The sequence below is a fragment of the Lepidochelys kempii genome, chromosome 1 (assembly GCF_965140285.1).
Source record: "Lepidochelys kempii isolate rLepKem1 chromosome 1, rLepKem1.hap1, whole genome shotgun sequence".
NCBI lineage: Eukaryota > Metazoa > Chordata > Testudines > Cheloniidae > Lepidochelys > Lepidochelys kempii.
In genome coordinates, this window is record NC_136380.1 from 287,827,243 (window position 1) to 287,846,128 (window position 18,886).

General features: G+C 44.2%; 1 protein-coding gene across 2 annotated transcripts in view; it reads left to right on the forward strand.

Annotated features, from left to right (window-relative positions):
• Nucleotides 1-13,825: 13,825 nt before the first annotated feature.
• The window catches only part of CPM (carboxypeptidase M), a 66,114-nt gene continuing 61,053 nt past the window's right edge, over nt 13,826-18,886 (forward strand). For both annotated transcript variants that reach the window (XM_073327826.1, XM_073327827.1), the window contains exons 1-2: nt 13,826-13,927; nt 14,135-14,294. In XM_073327826.1, coding sequence (XP_073183927.1) covers nt 13,922-13,927; nt 14,135-14,294 — 166 coding nt within the window. In that variant the 5' untranslated portion in view covers nt 13,826-13,921. The remainder of the gene's footprint in view (nt 13,928-14,134; nt 14,295-18,886) is intronic.

The following is an 18,886-nucleotide window of genomic DNA, read 5'->3' on the forward strand; positions in this document are numbered from 1 at the left end:
TGGGTCCAGGCAGTCAGTCCTTGGCACTTCACAGCGGTGTTGGTAGTTAGCAGGACTTAATAAGGGCCTTTCTAGCATGGGGCCAGAGTAGTCTTTAATTGATGGACCTTTATGGAGACCCAGTCACCTGGTTTTAACAAATAGCAGGTTTGCTCAGGATCCTTGGAGCAGTACTTCTTTCACCTTTAAATACAGAGACCTAACACATTTCATTAATGTCTGGCAGTGTTTTGCAGATCTCACAGCTGCTTGGGTACATTCAAGCCCCCCTCTTTCTTGGCTGTCAGCCAAATCCTAGTGTCTTTGGGCAGGCCAGCGTCTTATCTTTGGACAGAGCCTGCCAGCTACAGTGTTGAATTAACTCGTCCTACGTTCTTTTTCTTCTCCCCTTCTTGGCTTCTATTAACCTGCAAAGGAAACTTTCACTTTCTACTCACACACCTTTGTTCAAAAATGAACACTTATACATTGCCCATTATACAGCACTTTAGTCTTATTGTTCAATGTATGCCACATACACCCTTCTAGTAAAATGACTTTATCAGGGAGCTTTGGAGCAACAAGCCAGGACAAGCACACCCACTTTTGAGGAGTCCACTTGGTACAACCTCTGGTGTCCAATAGCTTTCCTCCCTCCCCAGCCCTCTGGCTAGAAATCTGAGGTAGCCAGAAGGATCCCATGTGTAATATGGGGAGTGGGTTAACCTTTCATGCCCTTGCTTCCAAAGACTGTTGGTGTGCAAATTTTAACAATGTTTTCAATTAAAAGATCTGGCCAATGAAATTTCTTTTTCTTACTTAAGCAAATGTATTAAACTTTAGTATATCACATTTTCCTGATATTATCCAAACACTTTGTATTCCAAGTTGAATAAAACAAGTGTCTGCATTTTGATTTAACCCTTCTATTTAGTTTTAAACTAAACTGTCCTATGAAAAATTAAACACAGCAATTCTGGCCACAAGACAGAACATAGTTCCTAATGTGCCAGTAAATTCATGGTATGTTGAATTGCTTTTCAGCTGGCATCAGTTTTCTCTGATTTTCTGAAAGACAAAAAGAACATAGATCTGCCCCTTCTGGGCAGTCAGTCATTGCTTAAAATATTTCCTTTTTATACAAATACCCTTATTAATTGCAGACAAAATATAGGAATTACCCATATTTTCTTGTATTTGTTTCATAGGTAGCCCAGGTTTCAGTGGCTTCTACCTTATCAGTTAGGTAATTTACATTAAAACAGATGCTTTCCAGCTTGCTTTTGGATCCAAAGCTATCCACAGCTTAAAGATTATTACTTAAAAAAGGACACAATTAACTTTACCAGACTTTTGATTGCCTTTTACTTTTAACTCCTGATGTCAAACACACAGCGATCTGAAGACACCACCTATTGTAGCCCTGTCATAAATATAAAGGGAAGGGTAAACCCCTTTGAAATCCCTCTTGGCCAGAGGAAAACTCCTCTCACCTGTAAAGGGTTAAAAAGCTAAAGGTAACCTCGCTGGCACCTGACCAAAATGACCAATGAGGAGACAAGATACTTTCAAAAGCTGGGAGGAGGGAGAGAAACAAAGGGTCTGGGTCTGTCTATATGCTGGTCTTTACCGGGGATAGACCAGGAATGGAGTCTTAGAACTTTTAGTAAGTAATCTAGCTAGGTATGTGTTAGATTATGATTTCTTTAAATGGCTGAGAAAAGAATTGTGCTGAATAGAATAACTATTTCTGTCTGTGTATCTTTTTTGTAACTTAAGGTTTTGCCTAGAGGGATTCTCTATGTTTTGAATCTAATTACCCTGTAAGGTATCTACCATTCTGATTTTACAGAGGGAATTTCTTTACTTCTATTTACTCCTATTTCTATTAAAAGTCTTCTTGTAAGAAAACTGAATGCTTTCTCATTGTTCTCAGATCCAAGGGTTTGGGTCTGTGGTCACCTATGCAAATTGGTGAGGCTTTTTATCCAACATTTCCCAGGAAAGGGGGTTGCAAGTGTTGGGAGGATTGTTCATTGTTCTTAGGATCCAAGGGTCTGGGTCTGTAGTCACCTAGGCAAATTGGTGAGGCTTTTTACCAAACCTTGTCCAGGAAGTGGGGTGCAAGGTTTTGGGAAGTATTTTGCGGGGAAAGACGCTTCCAAACAGCTCTTCCCCAGTAACCAGTATTAGTTTGGTGGTGGTAGCGGCCAATCCAAGGACAAAGGGTGTAATATTTTGTACCTTGGGGAAGTTTTTGACCTAAGCTGGTAAAGATAAGCTTAGGAGGTTTTCATGCAGGTCCCCACATCTGTACCCTAGCGTTCAGAGTGGGGGAGGAACCTTGACAAGCCCCTTGGAGCCTAATAAGATATTAAGTAGCACTGTATAATTGCATTCCTTTGGAAAAGGGCCCATTTTTCTTCAAAATGGCTGCAAAGAAACCAAGAATTCTTTTTCTTTCTAAGTAACAGCCGTGTTAGTCTGTATTCACAAAAAGAAAAGGAGTACTTGTGGAACCTTAGAGACTAACCAATTTATTTGAGCATGAGCTTTCGTGAGCTACAGCTCACTTCCTCAGATGCATATCGTGGAAACTGCAGCAGGCTTTATATATACACAGAGAATATGAAACAATACCTACTCCCACCCCACTGTCCTGCTGGTAAGATAAGCTATTACCAGCAGGACAGTGGGGTGGGAGTAGGTATTGTTTCATATTCTCTGTGTATATATAAAGCCTGCTGCAGTTTCCACGATATGCATCTGAGGAAGTGAGCTGTAGCTCACGAAAGCTTATGCTCTAATAAATTGGTTAGTCTCTAAGGTGCCACAAGTACTCCTTTTCTTTTTTCTTTCTAGTATTTCACAAAGTTCAACTGCTTAATTCCCTCCAGCAACTACAGTGTTAACTTCTCACTTTCCTTTCTTAAATCACTTGCTTATCTCCTAAAACGACACCCAATCAACTCAGATTTTACCATTCCAAGTATTATTCCGGGATCTCTGGTCACTCGATTACGGACCTAAAAGTGGCAATTCTTCAACAAAAAAACTTCGAAAATAGACTCCAACGAGAGACTGCTGAATTGGAATTAATTTGCAAACTGGACACCATTAACTTAGGCTTGAATAAAGACTGGGAGTGGATGTGTCATTACACAAAGTAAAACTATTTCCCCATGTTTATTTTCCCCCGCTACTGTTCCTCACACGTTCTTGTCAGCTGCTGGAAATGGTCCAACTTGATTGTCTCTTCAAAAGGTTTTTGTTTTGTTTTTTCTCTCCTGCTGGTAATAGCTCACCTTACCTGATCACTTTCGTTACAGTGTGTATGATAACACCCATTGTTTCATGTTCTCTGTGTATATAAAATCTCCCCACTGTATTTTCCACTGCATGCATCTGATGAAGTGAGCTGTAGCTCACGAAAGCTTATGCTTAAATAAATTTGTTAGTCTCTAAGGTGCCACAAGTACTCCTTTTCTTTTTCCGGGATTTAAGTTTCCCATTCCTGTAATTATTTACTCCTTTTCTTTCACTATGCCCTCCAAGTTTCCAAACCTGTTTTCCAATCTCTCTATCTGTTGCCTGCCCGCTTAGGCCCAATCCTGTTTTTCTCTGTGAACTGTCCCTTCCATGGACACCAGCTTTGTCCCACTACCAATTTAACAAGGAGGGTGGGCTTCTTGACTAGCCCCCACCCCTCCTGGTCTCTTCTTTTAAATATTCTCACTCACAAGGTGTCAAGGTTCCTCCCCCACTCTGAACTCTAGGGTACAGATGTGGGGACCTGCATGAAAAACCTCCTAAGCTTATCTTTACCAGCTTAGGTCAAAACTTCCCCAAGGTACAAAATATTCCACCCGTTGTCCTTGGACTGGCTGCTACCACCACCAAACTAATACTGGTTACTGGGGAAGAGCTGTTTGGACGCGTCCTTCCCCCCAAAATACTTCCCAAAACCTTGCACCCCACTTCCTGGACAAGGTTTGGTAAAAAGCCTCACCAATTTGCCTAGGTGACTACAGACCCAGACCCTTGGATCTTAAGAACAATGAACAATCCTCCCAACACTTGCACCCCCCCTTTCCTGGGGAATGTTGGATAAAAAGCCTCACCAATTTGCATAGGTGACCACAGACCCAATCCTTGGATCTGAGAACAATGAAAAAGCATTCAGTTTTCTTACAAGAAGACTTAATAAAAATAGAAGTAAATAGAAATAAAGAAATCCCCCCTGTAAAATCAGGATGGTAGATATCTTGCAGGGTAATTAGATTCAAAAACATAGAGAACCCCTCTAGGCAAAACCTTAAGTTACAAAAAAGATACACAGACAGAAATAGTTATTCTATTCAGCACAATTCTTTTCTCAGCCATTTAAAGAAATCATAACCTAACACATACCTAGCTAGATTACTTACTAAAAGTTCTAAGACTCCATTCCTGGTCTATCCCCGGTAAAGACCAGCATATAGACAGACACACAGACCCTTTGTTTCTCTCCCTCCTCCCAGCTTTTGAAAGTATCTTGTCTCCTCATTGGTCATTTTGGTCAGGTGCCAGCGAGGTTACCTTTAGCTTCTTAACCCTTTACAGGTGAGAGGAGCTTTCCCCTGGCCAGGAAGGATTTCAAAGGGGTTTACCCTTCCCTTTATATTTATGACACAAGGGCTACCCGAGTCCTCTGCCTTGAGGCTTGTCACCTGGACAGAATGCACGGCCAATTGGCGTTTTAACTATTTAATTTCCTCTTACGGCAGACACACTGCTGTTATGGCACATGCTGACCACAAATGGTTACATTTTGACAAGTCTCTGAAGGACTGGTACTTGCTTAATCAGTGCTTTCTTTTCTGCCTGGAAGTCCTTCTTAAGGCTTACAACTTGTTCTGGGCATAGGTTTGAGTTTCTGCCCGGTTCATAATCTATACTTTTAATTGCTCAATTCTAGCTGTCAGGTACACATCTCTTTCCTTATCCCCAACTCCTCTTTGTACCCCAGGCATGCTACGGTTAAGGTCATATGCGCCAAGGATTATATGCGTGGAGCGAGACTCCCCGAGTCCACCCCTCCACCAACCTGGCCTTCTACAACCAGGATTACATCCACTTGCACTCTATCACTGACTGGAGTGGAGAGAGGAATGCTAAACCCCTCTCCACTTCTCAGACCTACTGCGGCTGAGAGTGGGACTCACCTTTAATCATGCAATTCTTAACATATAAAACCAACTGTGCCAAACAAAGCAAAAGTAAAATATCAAGGGCAAAAGAGAGATGGTGTGCAGGGTTCTCCCCCTCCTCAATTTTCCATTAAAACTGTGACAGATTTTTCATTACCAGTTTGCCTGTGCCTTAGTTGATCAGCCTAAGACCACAGAATCATAGGGTAGAGATGAAGAGAACACATCATGTGACTGAATTTAAAGCATTAATTAATAAAATAACAGTACTCAAGGGAAGAAAAACGTTAATGCTCAAACCCTGATCCTCTTTTATACTCACAAACACGCTTCCTGAGCTGGCCAGGCCCAGCGGGTAGGAGAGAGAGAGAGAGATGGATGGGAGGTTATCCTGTGCACAGATTGTCCAGAGATATACTGTAAAAATTTCCAACTTGCTTCCACTTTTGGGAGGTATTCCAGTCCAGGCCGGCTACCTGTGGCTTCTTTAGCGTCCCCAAACCACATCGGCTCCAGGGTTGCAAAGGCAGACTGTTGGGTCTCACCAGGTGGCTAACCTTCGAAATGTAATCTCAGTCCTGCAACTTATTTGCCTTTGTTTTACCTTTGTTTATATTTTCTTCACAGCCAGCTGGGGCTGAAAGCAGATTTTTTTTGTGCTTGGCATGGTCTGTGTCGATTCTTGACCTTGAACGCAAAGCAGCTCTCTTCTTATCTCTAGGCCAAGCTAACTTTTCAGATTAACCTGTTCCTTTCCCTCCTTGACTTCAGCCTTAATTAATTGGGAATATAAAGAAGCCAAGGGGTTAACAAAAAATAATTTGGGAGGCATCCGGATGCTTTACATTTCGTTTCAAAGCCTGTACTTCAGTTTTTAATTTTTCCTGGGAGTCCTTTACACTCCACACCCAAGACTCGTGGAGTCTCTTTGTGGCTTCCTCTGAGGTGTATGATTTTATTTAAATCGAAGGTACCTTCTAGTGGGAATTGTTTAGATGGATTATCACATGTGTAAAGATTCCAATTTTCCAAATACCTGCAGGTCCTAGGACCATAATGTACGTACATGTGATATGCCAGGGTACCCTTAGGGGATATGGGGGAATATTTAGACTGTCCCTCACCCATTTTCTAGACACACAGCAGGGAGCTGATAAGCTAAGAATATCTCTTCTGCTCAAATCACTCACACAGGAAAGATTTATCAAGATGTCCACGACCTTCCTACACCTCCCTTCAGCAAAGAGCGTCGGCTAGTCTCAGAGAGACAGCGCCGCTTACTCTGATTGCTTCCAGTGAGATGGTCAGATCAATCAGTGGCTCATAAGCGTGGGAGAAAGGGACAAAATGGATAGAGGCACACAACCCTAGACCCAGGCAGGCTGCTCTCTGGGCAATGCCATGCAGAGACAGCCCCCCCTAGTCAGGATCTTTTACTGATCCACTGAGGTGCAGTCCACCGGGCTTGCGTTAGAGACAGCCCCAGTCACGAGCCTTTGGCTTCGCAGGGTGCTCTGGGCGTCTTCCGGCGGCCCTCATTCACACACACGCCTCTATTCCTGCGTACCACGATGCATCTTTACCTTATGTCCGGACTTAATACAACCTTTCCCTTATGTGAGGGGGTAACAACCCCTCAGTACCAGTACATTAATCTTATTGGGGATGGCAAAACTAAGTCCCCAGCACCACATCAAACTAACCTTATTGGGGGGGGGCAAAATAGTTCCCCAGCACTGCTCTGTATCTGATCTTGCTGCACAATCAATAAGTTCAGATGGCGTAAGCCCAAAAGGGACAGGCGGCCTCACGGGCAGTCCTCCTCCGATACCCCAATAGAGATTTCAAAAGGTCTCTTCCTCCTAATGTGACACCATGGGGTTCGAAGGAGAAGGTTTGCAGCAGCTGCCGTTGTCTCTGCAGGCATTGCCATCCCGGACCAGCCCCCAGATTGTCGGAGAAAAACACAGTTCTCACTCTCAGGTTGGGTGCAGCAAATCAGATACACTTGATTATCTCAAGCAATTGCACAGAGGGAGAGACTGCACTAGGACACAGGGTTTCCCCCACCTAGGCAGGTCTCTCCCAGATAAACAATTAGAGCAAGTATTTATACCTTTATTACAGACAATAATAAGCAACAACTGCAGATTGTTTAATACATATTCCCTCATGATCTCTTATTTTTCTCACCGTTTCTCTTATAGTCAGCATTCTATTCTTATCTAATACAAGGTCACAACAGCCTCTTTCACAGTTCTTTTCCACTCGCTTCGCACTATCCCCGCTTCTACAAATCTCGTGTTATTAAAGCAAGAGTTAGCCTGACTCCTGCTCATTTCAGAGGCCTGCATCCAAATTCCCTTTATCTACTTCCACAGCCATGTGCCCTGTGTGAGTTGGGAGAAGCTGAACCCAGGAGCAGAACGCAGGCTGTTATCCCTAACTTTGAAGCATTTTGCAGCAGGCTAGTGATATTGTTAACCCTGTAACAGGGAAGCATGGGCAATGCTAATTATAGCAAGGGGAAATCGGGAGGCGAAAAATAACTTATGTTTTAATTGTATGCGTTGAATGTTTTGATTTTAGCCAAACTGTTCTAGTTAAATTGTCTCAACTAGTCGGATTCACCAACTTTTCTTTAAATGTAGTAATGGGGAAAGAGTCGTTTCTATTTTGCTATTCTCAGTTTTGTATTTTCTTGTAACAGGGTTTTCTTTAAATCTATACACTTTAACTGAGTGATTGGTTAATCAGTTAGCTGACCGGCTAGCAGTGATTTCAGCAGAGGAAGAGTCTGCATAGATTCCAGCTGAAGATTCCTACAAGCAAGTGGAAGGAAGATGTTGTTTGAGACTCAGCAGACTGTATAGATTTGGTGATCAAAGACTCTAACTGAGACTTAGGTGAACTAAACCTAAGCTTTTGGGAACTTTCAGTTTCTTCTCATTGTATTTCTGTGGGGACTGGACTGTTCAGATTTTAATTTGTTCTCTTTATGTATAACTGTGAAGGTAATGTCTGTGGATTATAAAATAGCCAGGTCCTGCTGTAAAAATTATTCTTATTTCTTTATCATAAGATTTTATAAAATTATCTAATTAAATTCATTTCTTTAGTTCCTTTTGAGACTTGAATGTGGAGAGGTTGACCCTGTGCAATCCTTGCTGAAAATCCTTAGAGACTGAACTCTGGGTATCCAGCTACTTTCTATGGGAGTTGGGGTTTGTTTTTTTAAGGCACTAGAGACAGGAAACGAAGTGAACTCTAGCCCACCCAAAGGTTACAATTGCATGACATCAGATGTGATTTTAATTGTTCCAGTCAAGTTAAGTAATTACATCCATGTTTTTTCACCATGCTATTTGCATCCTCCTTTTCTACCTCAGAGTCATGTACATTGATTTTTTTTTATGTCTGTCAATAGAACTATGACCCATCCTAGACTCAATACAGGCTGAAGAAATTTGCCTTCCTCCCCCACTCACTTGAATGGTGCCATTAGGATAATCTTTCAAGCAGCCCTGCAACTAGAAACTTAGCTGTCTTATATCTTCATTTTTAAAATGTAAATGTTTGATAAACTAAATTGCACAATACAAATACTTACTTAAAATAGTTTAACACAATTTTATAACATTTGACAACTTTTTATGTAATCAAAGCAGAGAGTTTTCTTCTAATAGAAATGTAGGAATTGCCATTCTAGATCAGAACAATGGTCCATTTAATCTAGTATCCTGTCTCTTACAGTGACCAGTACAAGATACTTCAGAAGAAGGTGCAAAAGACCTTGCACTGGACAATTACAAAAGATAGGTTTACACTACTGCCATTTTACTTTCATTGCAAGGTGTCACAAGATAGAGGACTTTAAAAAAATTGTCATATACCAATTTCTGAAGCATGCCTCTGAAGCATGTTTTAAAATAAATCTTGATGCTATCCTAATTTTTTCTTTGCAGGTTCTTTGACTTTCCTATGTCAGGCTCTTTCAACCTCAGACTTTAACAATCATTATAAAAGGTGTTGAAAATATTTGGGAAATAGATCTTAAGGCTGACATCTCTCTAAATCAAGGGAATGACACTTGGTCCAAAACAAGAAAAGTATTTAATTTTTGTAGAAATAATCCAATCCTTTCCAATTTTATAGCCAAAGTTGGTAGCACTGCATATAGTTGAAGTTGCCTGATACTTTCAACTATAAGATCCCGTTTTCACTTGCTCATAGCTTTGCCAAACTTTAAGTGCTTGGGCTGAAAGTTTCCATGCTGGGTGTCTGCCATAGGCTGTTTTTTGTTTCGTTTAGCTTTGTTTTGTTTGTTTGGCATTTTCAGCTAATATGGGTCAGCTGTTTCCAAGAATGAAAATGGGGGAAAATACATTGTTTTGCCCATGTTAACAAAAATTATTACAACTGCCATGTTGAGAAGCTCTAGCACCTCAATGCTTTTGGAGCAGGGATTTGAAATGTGGCTGGATATAGGGGTGGTGGAGAGGGAAAAGAAATCACACTGGTGCCTTGGGAAAATTCACTCAAATTTGGGTAAATTATGAGTTTTTGAAAAGTCTCAGTTCACAAATGTTCAGTAGAGATTTGTGGAGTTGGGCAGCAAAATTCTTTGAGGATTTTTCTGTCTGCACTGAACATGCTCCATCCGAGGAATGCAGAGACTGAGCAGAACTTTCCCTGTAATTGCTTTTCTTCCAGTTTCTGAGGGCTACAGTGGCCTCAGGCACAGGAAGTGAGAGCAGGGAGACTGTCTTTCCTGTGCTGTCCATACTCCCTCTGCTGACACCAGCGTGGAGAGATGGAGGGTTGGATTTTCATTGTTGCCAATTCTTGCAATTTTATTGTAAATCTTTCAATATTTGCTATTTTTCTTAAAGCCCCAGCTCCTGGAGAGATGGGATTGGGTGAGAATCTCAGTTTTCATTTTTTTTATTTAAAAAAATAGTACATTTTTAGTCCTCATAGTTGTGGCAAAAAGCCTGAAATGAAAATATGATTCAAGTGTGCCCTAAACGCTCAAACGATAGGAGAAATAAAAACATTAAATGAATCTTATGATTTTAAAGCTAATATTGTGATTTGGGGGGGGTCTGACTTATGATTTTTGAACACTTGGTTGGAAATGCTGTTACTCCTACAGAAAAATATGTATATTTTACACAGCTATATTGATCACTTTTAAAATACAATGGGACATACTTTAAAATGTGACTTACATTTGTCTAATAAAGCAGTTAGAGCCTGCATTTGTTGTGCATCTAAAAGTGGCATACTGAAACTCACACTGACTTCAGTGGAAGGAATGAAGGATTGGGCCCTTAATTGTACAATATTTGTAAAGCATTTTAAAGATGAAGTCATAAACATCAGGTATTCTTCTTGTAATAATAACCCAATTATTTGCATGACCATGTTTGGTTCATTCTACCAATTAAAAATTGTCAGTAAAAAGTTGCTGCAATTAAAACTTAGGAGATTTCAGAATATAATACTTATTCTTATATAGCACTTTTCACTGGTAGTGCTCAGAGGCCCAGATCCTCTAAGGTACTTAGGCATCTAATTCCCACTGAAATCAAGTGGGAATTAGGCAAATGTTATCCCCATTTTATAGATGGAGAAACAGGAGAACTGAGAGATAAAAAGACATGCCCAAGGTCAGTGGCAGAGTCAGGGACAGAACCAGGGCCAGTGAAACCACTAGGTGAGCTAGCTGGTTGCCTAGGGCACCAAGTGGTTGGGGGCGCCAAAAAGCGGTACCCTGGCTCGGCAGGGAGGAGCTGTCTTCTGGAGGCACCGGAGAGCCAGAGCATTGGCTTGCGGGGGCGGTGAGCCCCAGCCATGGGTGAGCTGGCGTGACTCAGGGGGCAGCAGACCTGCAAAGGCGGTAGCGCAGCTAGCGGGGCACATCCGCACCCCCAGCCCCTCCTGCCTAGGCTGTGGCCCAGCACCAACCCGGGGTGGGGGGGGGCTCCTGCAGGCAGGAGCGGGGTCGGGGCAGGCAGGGAGCAGGGGGGGGTGGATGGGTTGGGAGTTCTCGGGGGGACTGTCAGAGGGCGGGGGTGTGGAGAGGGGTTGGGGTAGGCAGGAGACAGGGAGCACGGGGGCCACCAGGGTGGGATGGGGAGGGCTCGAGGGGGGGCTGTGCACCCTCCAGGAGAGTTCAGGGGGTGGGGAGGGGGGAACCTGGCCTGGGGAGCAGCCCCTGGGCACAGCTGGCCCCTGGGCAGGCTGGCCCCGGAGGTCTATAAAGGCTCGTTGGGATTTGCCCCTCAATGAACCAATGTGCAGGGGAGGGGGGGCGCAAGGTGGAAGTTTCACCTAGGGTGCAAAATATCCTTGCACGGGCCCTGGACAGAACCCAGGATTCCTGACTTAGTCCAGTGCCCTATCCCTGGACCATGCTGACATGATGTATGAATTAATTTTTAAAAAGGCTAAATTTTTAGCCAAAAATTACAAACATAGGGATATACATAAGGAATATGTATTCTAGTCCCTGGGCTTTGTTCACTATTAACAATAATAAATAGATAATAAACTGAACCCCAAGGATACCCCTGACTACCTTTGCCATTCCAGTAGTCTCAGATAAACCAGATCCTCTGGGAAGCAACAGTGGTAAATCCCAACTTGAGCTGGACAGCCGTAACAAAGACAGCTTGACTTTTACAGGGCGAGGCAGCCCTGCTTCTATACTCAATTCTGTTTGGCTGGCCCCTGTGCCTTCATATATCTGATTGCAACATTGAAGGGGGGAGGGAGGAGGGAAGGCAAGAGAGGGGGAAGATAATTCATTAGAATTTTTAGTTTAATTCTGAAGCAGCTTTTTTAAGGTGTTTCAGAAACACAGTATGGGTGTTAGGTACACTATAAACTTTTTATTGCTACTTGTTAGGAAGATTTTTCCAAACACCAGCTTGCAGCACACTGACTTTGACTTTTATAGCACAGCATCATGCCCTCGTGCAAGCATGTACAGTAGCTGATAATTGAATTTTGTGTGCATACAGACTGGTCAATCCTTTGTCTGCACCCAGATATTGTGTATGTGCTCCTTTTATGATTGGGATTAGTGATGATGAGCACAATTCGCTGTTTTGGGGGGGAAGGTTCTGACAGGCTATGGGAACATGAGTGCTTCTCCCAGCGAACAAGAGTATTTTAAAGTCTTCCTATGAGAATGGCTGTTCCATGTCATTGCAGAGTTGGGGTTGGTATACAGCAAATACTCTATTCTCTCCTCGCTCTTTTACTTGTCTTTACATTATAAATACTTCAGGACCCTGACCTAAAGCTGTACAAAGCCCTGACATTTACAGAACTGTATAAATGCTTACTACCAACATTAGTTTTCAGTGAAGGATTTGTCCATACCAAGTTGGAGGCTTTAAACATCAATTATTTTTACTGTAGCCCTGTTTTTGGATGTATGGGTTTTTGGTTTTTTTAATGAGAATGGTGTTTACTTTTCATACTTACATAACTCAAATTGCTGAAAAGAATTTGTTCAAATTTAAACCAACAAAGCACATTTAGGCAGACCTCAAGGATGGACATGGACAAGTTCAGCCCCAAAAGGTGAATGTTATGAGCATGTAAGAACAGGGGTTTAAATGAAAAATATTCTGCCATTTTATCTTTAGCAGGCAAATACACATATGTTTAATGGGACTACTCACAGTGTATAAAGTTAAAGGTGTGCTTAAGTCTTTGCAGGCCTGGAGCCATATATTGTATTTCAGATACCTGTACAGTGATCATCTGTAAACTGTTAAAACTTAAACAAGTAACTTTTAAAAAGGGCTTCTTATGGGAGAGGGAAGCAAAAGTGGAAGAGGAGAACCTGACATCACACAAATGTGACTCAAGGACATTTTAAAATGCATGCAGTGATATGTAAGAGGTGTCTGTCTACGCCAGCTAGCAGGTGTTCTCTTTTATGTTCTCCTCATAGATGTAGCTTGTAATAAAACTTTGTGTACACACACATACTTTCTATTTTAAAGTTTCATGGTTTATATTCACCCCCTCAACATTTACATTTTTCCATGAAAAATCCTCTTTAATCTTCTTTGCTTAACTAAATCGTTGCCTATTTTTAAGTATATTAAAACACCTGTGTCACAGAGGCAGGTGTATTATCCACCTTCTGCAGCTGGAGAAACTGAGGCAGCAGCAGCCACCCCTGATTACCCCTCTACCTAGTCTGCCCCTCACCACCCTTCTTCCCGCCCCACCCCATGTGACTGGGGACTGGTTTTTCCTTTTGAGAAGTGGGATTTAGTGGGGATCCCTGGCGTGAAAAGGCTCAGCCATGGGCTTGTCGCAACGTTGCAATCAGCGGGACGTTTCCAGCCCCTGAGCCTCGCATTACCCCGCTCAGCATTTCAGGCCGGTGGCCACGGCAGGGACCCTTCCTGCTGAGGGCTCAGCTGCCCCCCACCAACCTTTCCTGGAGTAGGTGAGACCGTCCACGCTCCACGCCGCCCGGCTGCCTCCCGCAGAGCCTCGAGCTCCGCCGGGGCTGGTGAGGGCGGGAGAGGGGGAAACAGACCCGACCCCTTCTCACCGCCCCCCTCCATGGGCGGGCCCCGGGGACCAGACTGGATGGCTCCTGCGTCAGTCAGCGGGCAGGGCACGTCCCCTGAGGGTGTCACACCGCCTCCTGCCCGGGCTGCCGAGCTTGTGCCGGGAGGTTGCGGGCGCCGCCGCCGCTGCTGCTCCGAGCCAGAGCCATGCGGGTAGGAGCGCGCCCCGGGCTGCTGCTGCCGGCAACAAGGCGTGTGGGGCGGGCGCCTGTCTCAGCCCGGGCGGGACGACAGGCCGGCTTCAGCCCGGCGTCTCGGGGGAAGGGGCGGTGGGACGAGGAGGCGCTGAGCCCCGGGAGCCGGCGGGCCCGTGGCGAGCGGGGCCCCCCGGTGTCACACGGCGTCTCTGTTTGCTTCCAGGAGGCGGGCGGCAGCCTGTGCCTGGCGCTCCTGCTCCCGGCGCTGCTCGGCTTGGAGTTCAGCTATCACCGCAGCGAGCAGCTGGGGACGTTCCTGGAGGAGGTGCACCGGCGGCACCCCTCCATCACCGCCCTGCACAGCGTCGGGCGGTCCGTGGCAGGTAGGCTGCTGCGGGGCAAGCTCCGGAGCCGCTGGAGACCGGGGGTGGCGGGGGGGTGGGGGGGGGAAGGTGTCTGTTTGTTATAAAGTATTTGAAGAGCAGCTACAATAAAAAGTCAGACGGTGTAAAGATGTTTATCCGCATGTGAATTCATTAACCTATGACGAATGGCTAGTGGGGAAACCCACGTCTGATCTAACTGCGCCTTGATTTATGACTTCTAGCCAAAAACGGTATAATTCTCAACTCAGTATTTTGTGCCTGGGAGCAGATGCTTTGATATTTGACATACTCAGGTAGTTGATTGCGATACAAGTAGAGGGCTTGGCGACTGCTCTATTTCTGTAGTTCCTAGCATCGGTCTACTTACATTTGCCCCTTCAGGGATTTGTGTGTTGCTGTCTCTCAAACTGTAGTAACAAACCTACTGAATGCAACATTTAGTTATATTAAACCACAATGTAACTTATCCTTTGAAATAGGGCTCTGAAGTTAGACAGTTCCAGGGCTACAACTTCAAAAATGTAGCTGATTTCAATATTTTTTAAATGGGTGTAAGATGTCCAACTTACTAAAAGTCCAAGCCAGTCACAATGATATTGTAATGTGTATTTTCTAATTTATGGATAACTTTAAAAGATATATAGTCTTCCTGGATTCACCCACTATTCCAACAAGTACAAGTAAAAAGTACTTTGGTGCTGAAATCAAGACTATTGTGTCCCTCATTTAACACCAACTCTCAAGCTCTTTGGGAAAATATAGGGTATGTCTACACTACGAAATTAGGTCGAATTTATAGAAGTCGGTTTTTTAGAAATCGGTTTTATATATTTGAGTGTGTGTGTCCCCACAGAAAATGCTCTAAGTGCATTAAGTGCATTAACTCGGCGGAGCGCTTCCACAGTACCGAGGCAGGCATCGACTTCCGGAGTGTTGCATTGTGGGTAGCTATCCTACAGTTCCTGCAGTCTCCGCTGCCCATTGGAATTCTGGTGTGAGATCCCAATGCCTGATGGGGCTAAAACATTGTCGCGGGTGGTTCTGGGTACATATCGTCAGGCCCCCGTTCCCTCCCTCCGTGAAAGCAAGGGCAGACAATCATTTTGCGCCTTTTTCCTTGAGTTAGCTGTGCAGACGCCATACCAAGGCAAGCATGGAGGCTGCTCAGCTCACTTTGGCAATTAGGAGCACATTAAACACCACACGCATTATCCAGCAGTATATGCAGCACCAGAACCTGGCAGAGCGATACCGGGCGAGGAGGCGACATCAGCGCAGTCACGTGAGTGATCAGGACATGGACGTAGGTTTCTCTCAAAGCATGGGCCCTGCCAATGCATGCATCATGGTGCTAATGGGGCAGATTCATGCTGTGGAATGCCGATTCTGGGCTCAGGAAACAAGCACAGACTGGTGGGACCGCATAGTGTTGCAGGTCTGGGACGATTCCCAGTGGCTGCGAAACTTTCGCATGCGTAAGGGCACTTTCATGGAACTTTGTGACTTGCTTTCCCCTGCCCTGAGGTGCCAGAATACCAAGAAGAGAGCAGCCCTCACAGTTGAGAAGCGAGCGGCAATAGCCCTGCGGAAGCTTGCAATGCCAGACAGCTACCGGTCAGTTGGGAATCAATTTTGGTCAGTTGGGAATCAATTTTTTATTTAAAGAAATTTAAAAATCCAATTTAATAAGGACATTAGCGTACACCTACATTTATGCATGTCTTGTCAAGTGTTCTGAAAAGAAATTTATGTACGTGCAGTACTTTTCATTTGATCATGGAACAAGAAATTATTCTAAGAAATACGGTATAAAGTTAGAGATGAGGAACTACATTCTTGAGAAACATGTTCACATAATCCTGATTAATCTGTTTTTGCTTAAGCAAGAGCAATTGTAGCAATGATCAAATCTATGATTGTGTTCTAGATAAAGCTGCATCATTATAGGCGAATTAGCATGAAGAACTATAGTAGGTAGAGTTGCTCTTTCATGTAGGGTTAAAAATAAAGGTAAATGTGTGACTTCACATTTTCTGAATACAACAGTACTTGTCTGAAAGAGAATTTGATTTTTAAAGTCCAGTCTCTTCTGTTTTGGCTAGATATCAATCATCACTGGTATTAAGTGTGAAAGCAGCTGCCAGACCACTCACTCACTCTTGATTTAAGGAAATAACTGATCAGCAAATAATGAGTAAGGACCAAACTAAAAAGAGAATCAAAGAATTCAGAGATGGACTAATTCTAGTAGGTCATCTAGACTATCCACCCCAATGGAGGCTTGTTCTCAAATGTTAATGCTAATTAATATTGACACTTTTAATATTTTTATCTTGAGGGACCTTAACTGTTAAATATCGGGCCAAATTCTGCCTTCCTTGCCATCCTGGGACCGCACAGGCTTCTGTGTGGCGAAACTAAAGCTGAATTTGGACCCTCTCACAAGATTAAACTTTTCTAACTTATGTGCTTAAAATATGGCCCCTAAATAAATATTTAGGCACCTGAAAAATCAGACCCCTTCATTTAGAAGAACTGAGCACCCACAACTCCCATTGACTTAAAACCCAAAACTGGAAATGCACTTATCCTTTGTCAGTGAGCACAGATTACCAAGGATTTTGGTATCCCCTTTCACTGCTCTGCTTAAGCACATGGGAGAGGTGGGAGCTGAAAGTTTTGTCTCAGGAGCGCCCCCCTGCTCTGCCTGCTAAACTTGCATCATGCAAAGTGAAAAGAGAAGTGCTTTTCTCCCTGCCCTTCCTAAGCACTTTAAGCAGAGCAGTGAACAGAGTAGATAGGCACTGAACAATGTATCAATACCACATAAAGCAGGGTTGGGCAGACAAATGAAGGTGATAGGGAATCCCGCAGGAGAAGACGGCAGTATTGCATTTTTCATCCACCACAAGTATTTGGAGGAGTGGGGGAAGTGGTATCTGGGATTTGGGTGGAGAGAGAGCAAGAAGGTTCTTTCATTCTCAGCAGCCAGCAGAGGATTTCATCCCACGCCCAGTAATAATAGTTAGAGACCTTCCCACATGACCACTAGCAGAGATAACCGGCTTCCAGAATGATTAAGCTAGTGTTCACTTTACCCCTTCCCTACGTCACTGGGATCAACATTAGGTAACACACAGTGTGTATGGTAACACCCATTGTTTCATGTTCTCTATGTATATAAATTTCCCCACTGTATTTTCCACTGAATGCATCCAGTGAAGTGAGCTGTAGCTCACGAAAGCTTATGCTCAAATAAATTTGTTAGTCTCTAAGGTGCCACAAGTACTCCTTTTCTTTTTATTAGATTCTGGTATACAGTTTTCTCAAGTTTTTCTCAAGGGAGATAGAATCTAAATATATAATTTTAAAGTTTAAATTATATCACCATTTATATTCCTGCCAGGATCCTGAGGGAAACTAAAAACTAAACATCAGTCCTCTTCCCCAAGTAAGGAAAACTGTCAAGAGATAATTATGGCACCATTAAGGTCCATGGAAGACTAATAGAAGAATTGGTATTATGAAGACACTACCCCAATCAGTAGCTACACTAAACTTAAAGGAACAATGTTACATACATGCCATCTCTTATCAATTATCTTATCTGTATCTTTACTTCTACTCATCACTTGAGCTAGTGAGATTTCACGCAGATGCTCAATACAGTCCCTGTTTGCTAGAAACTGGGAGTGGACGACAGGGGATGGATCACTTGATTGCCTGTTCTGTTTGTTCCCTCTGAAGCACCTGTCGGAAGACAGAATACTGGGCTAGATGGACCATTGGTCTAACCCAGTATGGCTGTTCTTATGACTAGTAGAGCCCTGCACGCATTCAAAAATGTGGATCCGCATCCGCCAAAATTAACATGCATCCGACCCATGATCCACTAGGTGTCTTTTATATGTATCCCGCAGCAGCAAGCCATCTCACAAGGGCTAGCAAAGTGGTGTGGGAGCAGAGATGAGTGAGCAGGGGGTGGGTCTTGCAGGGAAGAGGCAGCATAAGGGCAAGGACTGGGGATAATGGGTGGCACAGGGGTGGGGCCTCAAGGAGAAAGGGGCTGGGGGGAAAAGGGGTGTATCATTGGTTGCTGCTCCTGGGGGCTCACAAGTGACAGCAGCAGCAGTGTGTGTTGCACCACAGCAGGACAAAGGGGTGGGGTGCTGGGGCTCTGCCCACTTCAATCCCTGTGGCTGGGGGTAGGCCCCGCTGCCCAGGAGTCAGTGGGCTGGGAGTGAAGCCAGTGGTGCCCGACCAGGCCATGGTGGGGATGCTGGCATAGCCCGAGGGGCCCGAGCTGCTGGACAGGAAGTGGTGCAGTGAGTGGGTGCTGGACAGCCCCGATTCCGGCTTGCCGCCCGGCCACTTGCTGCCAGCCTTGAGCGCGCTGCGCCCCTCAGGCTGCCCAAACCGGACACTGTGGGCCAGGTGCTGCTGGTGAGCAGAGCCCTGTGCAGTTGTATCCGCATCCGATACACTATCTGCAAAAATGGTCTGTGGATATGAAGCGGATATCCACGGATTTGCAGGTCTCTGCTAATAGTTCCATCTAAACTTGTAGCTCTGTACAATGGTGTATAATA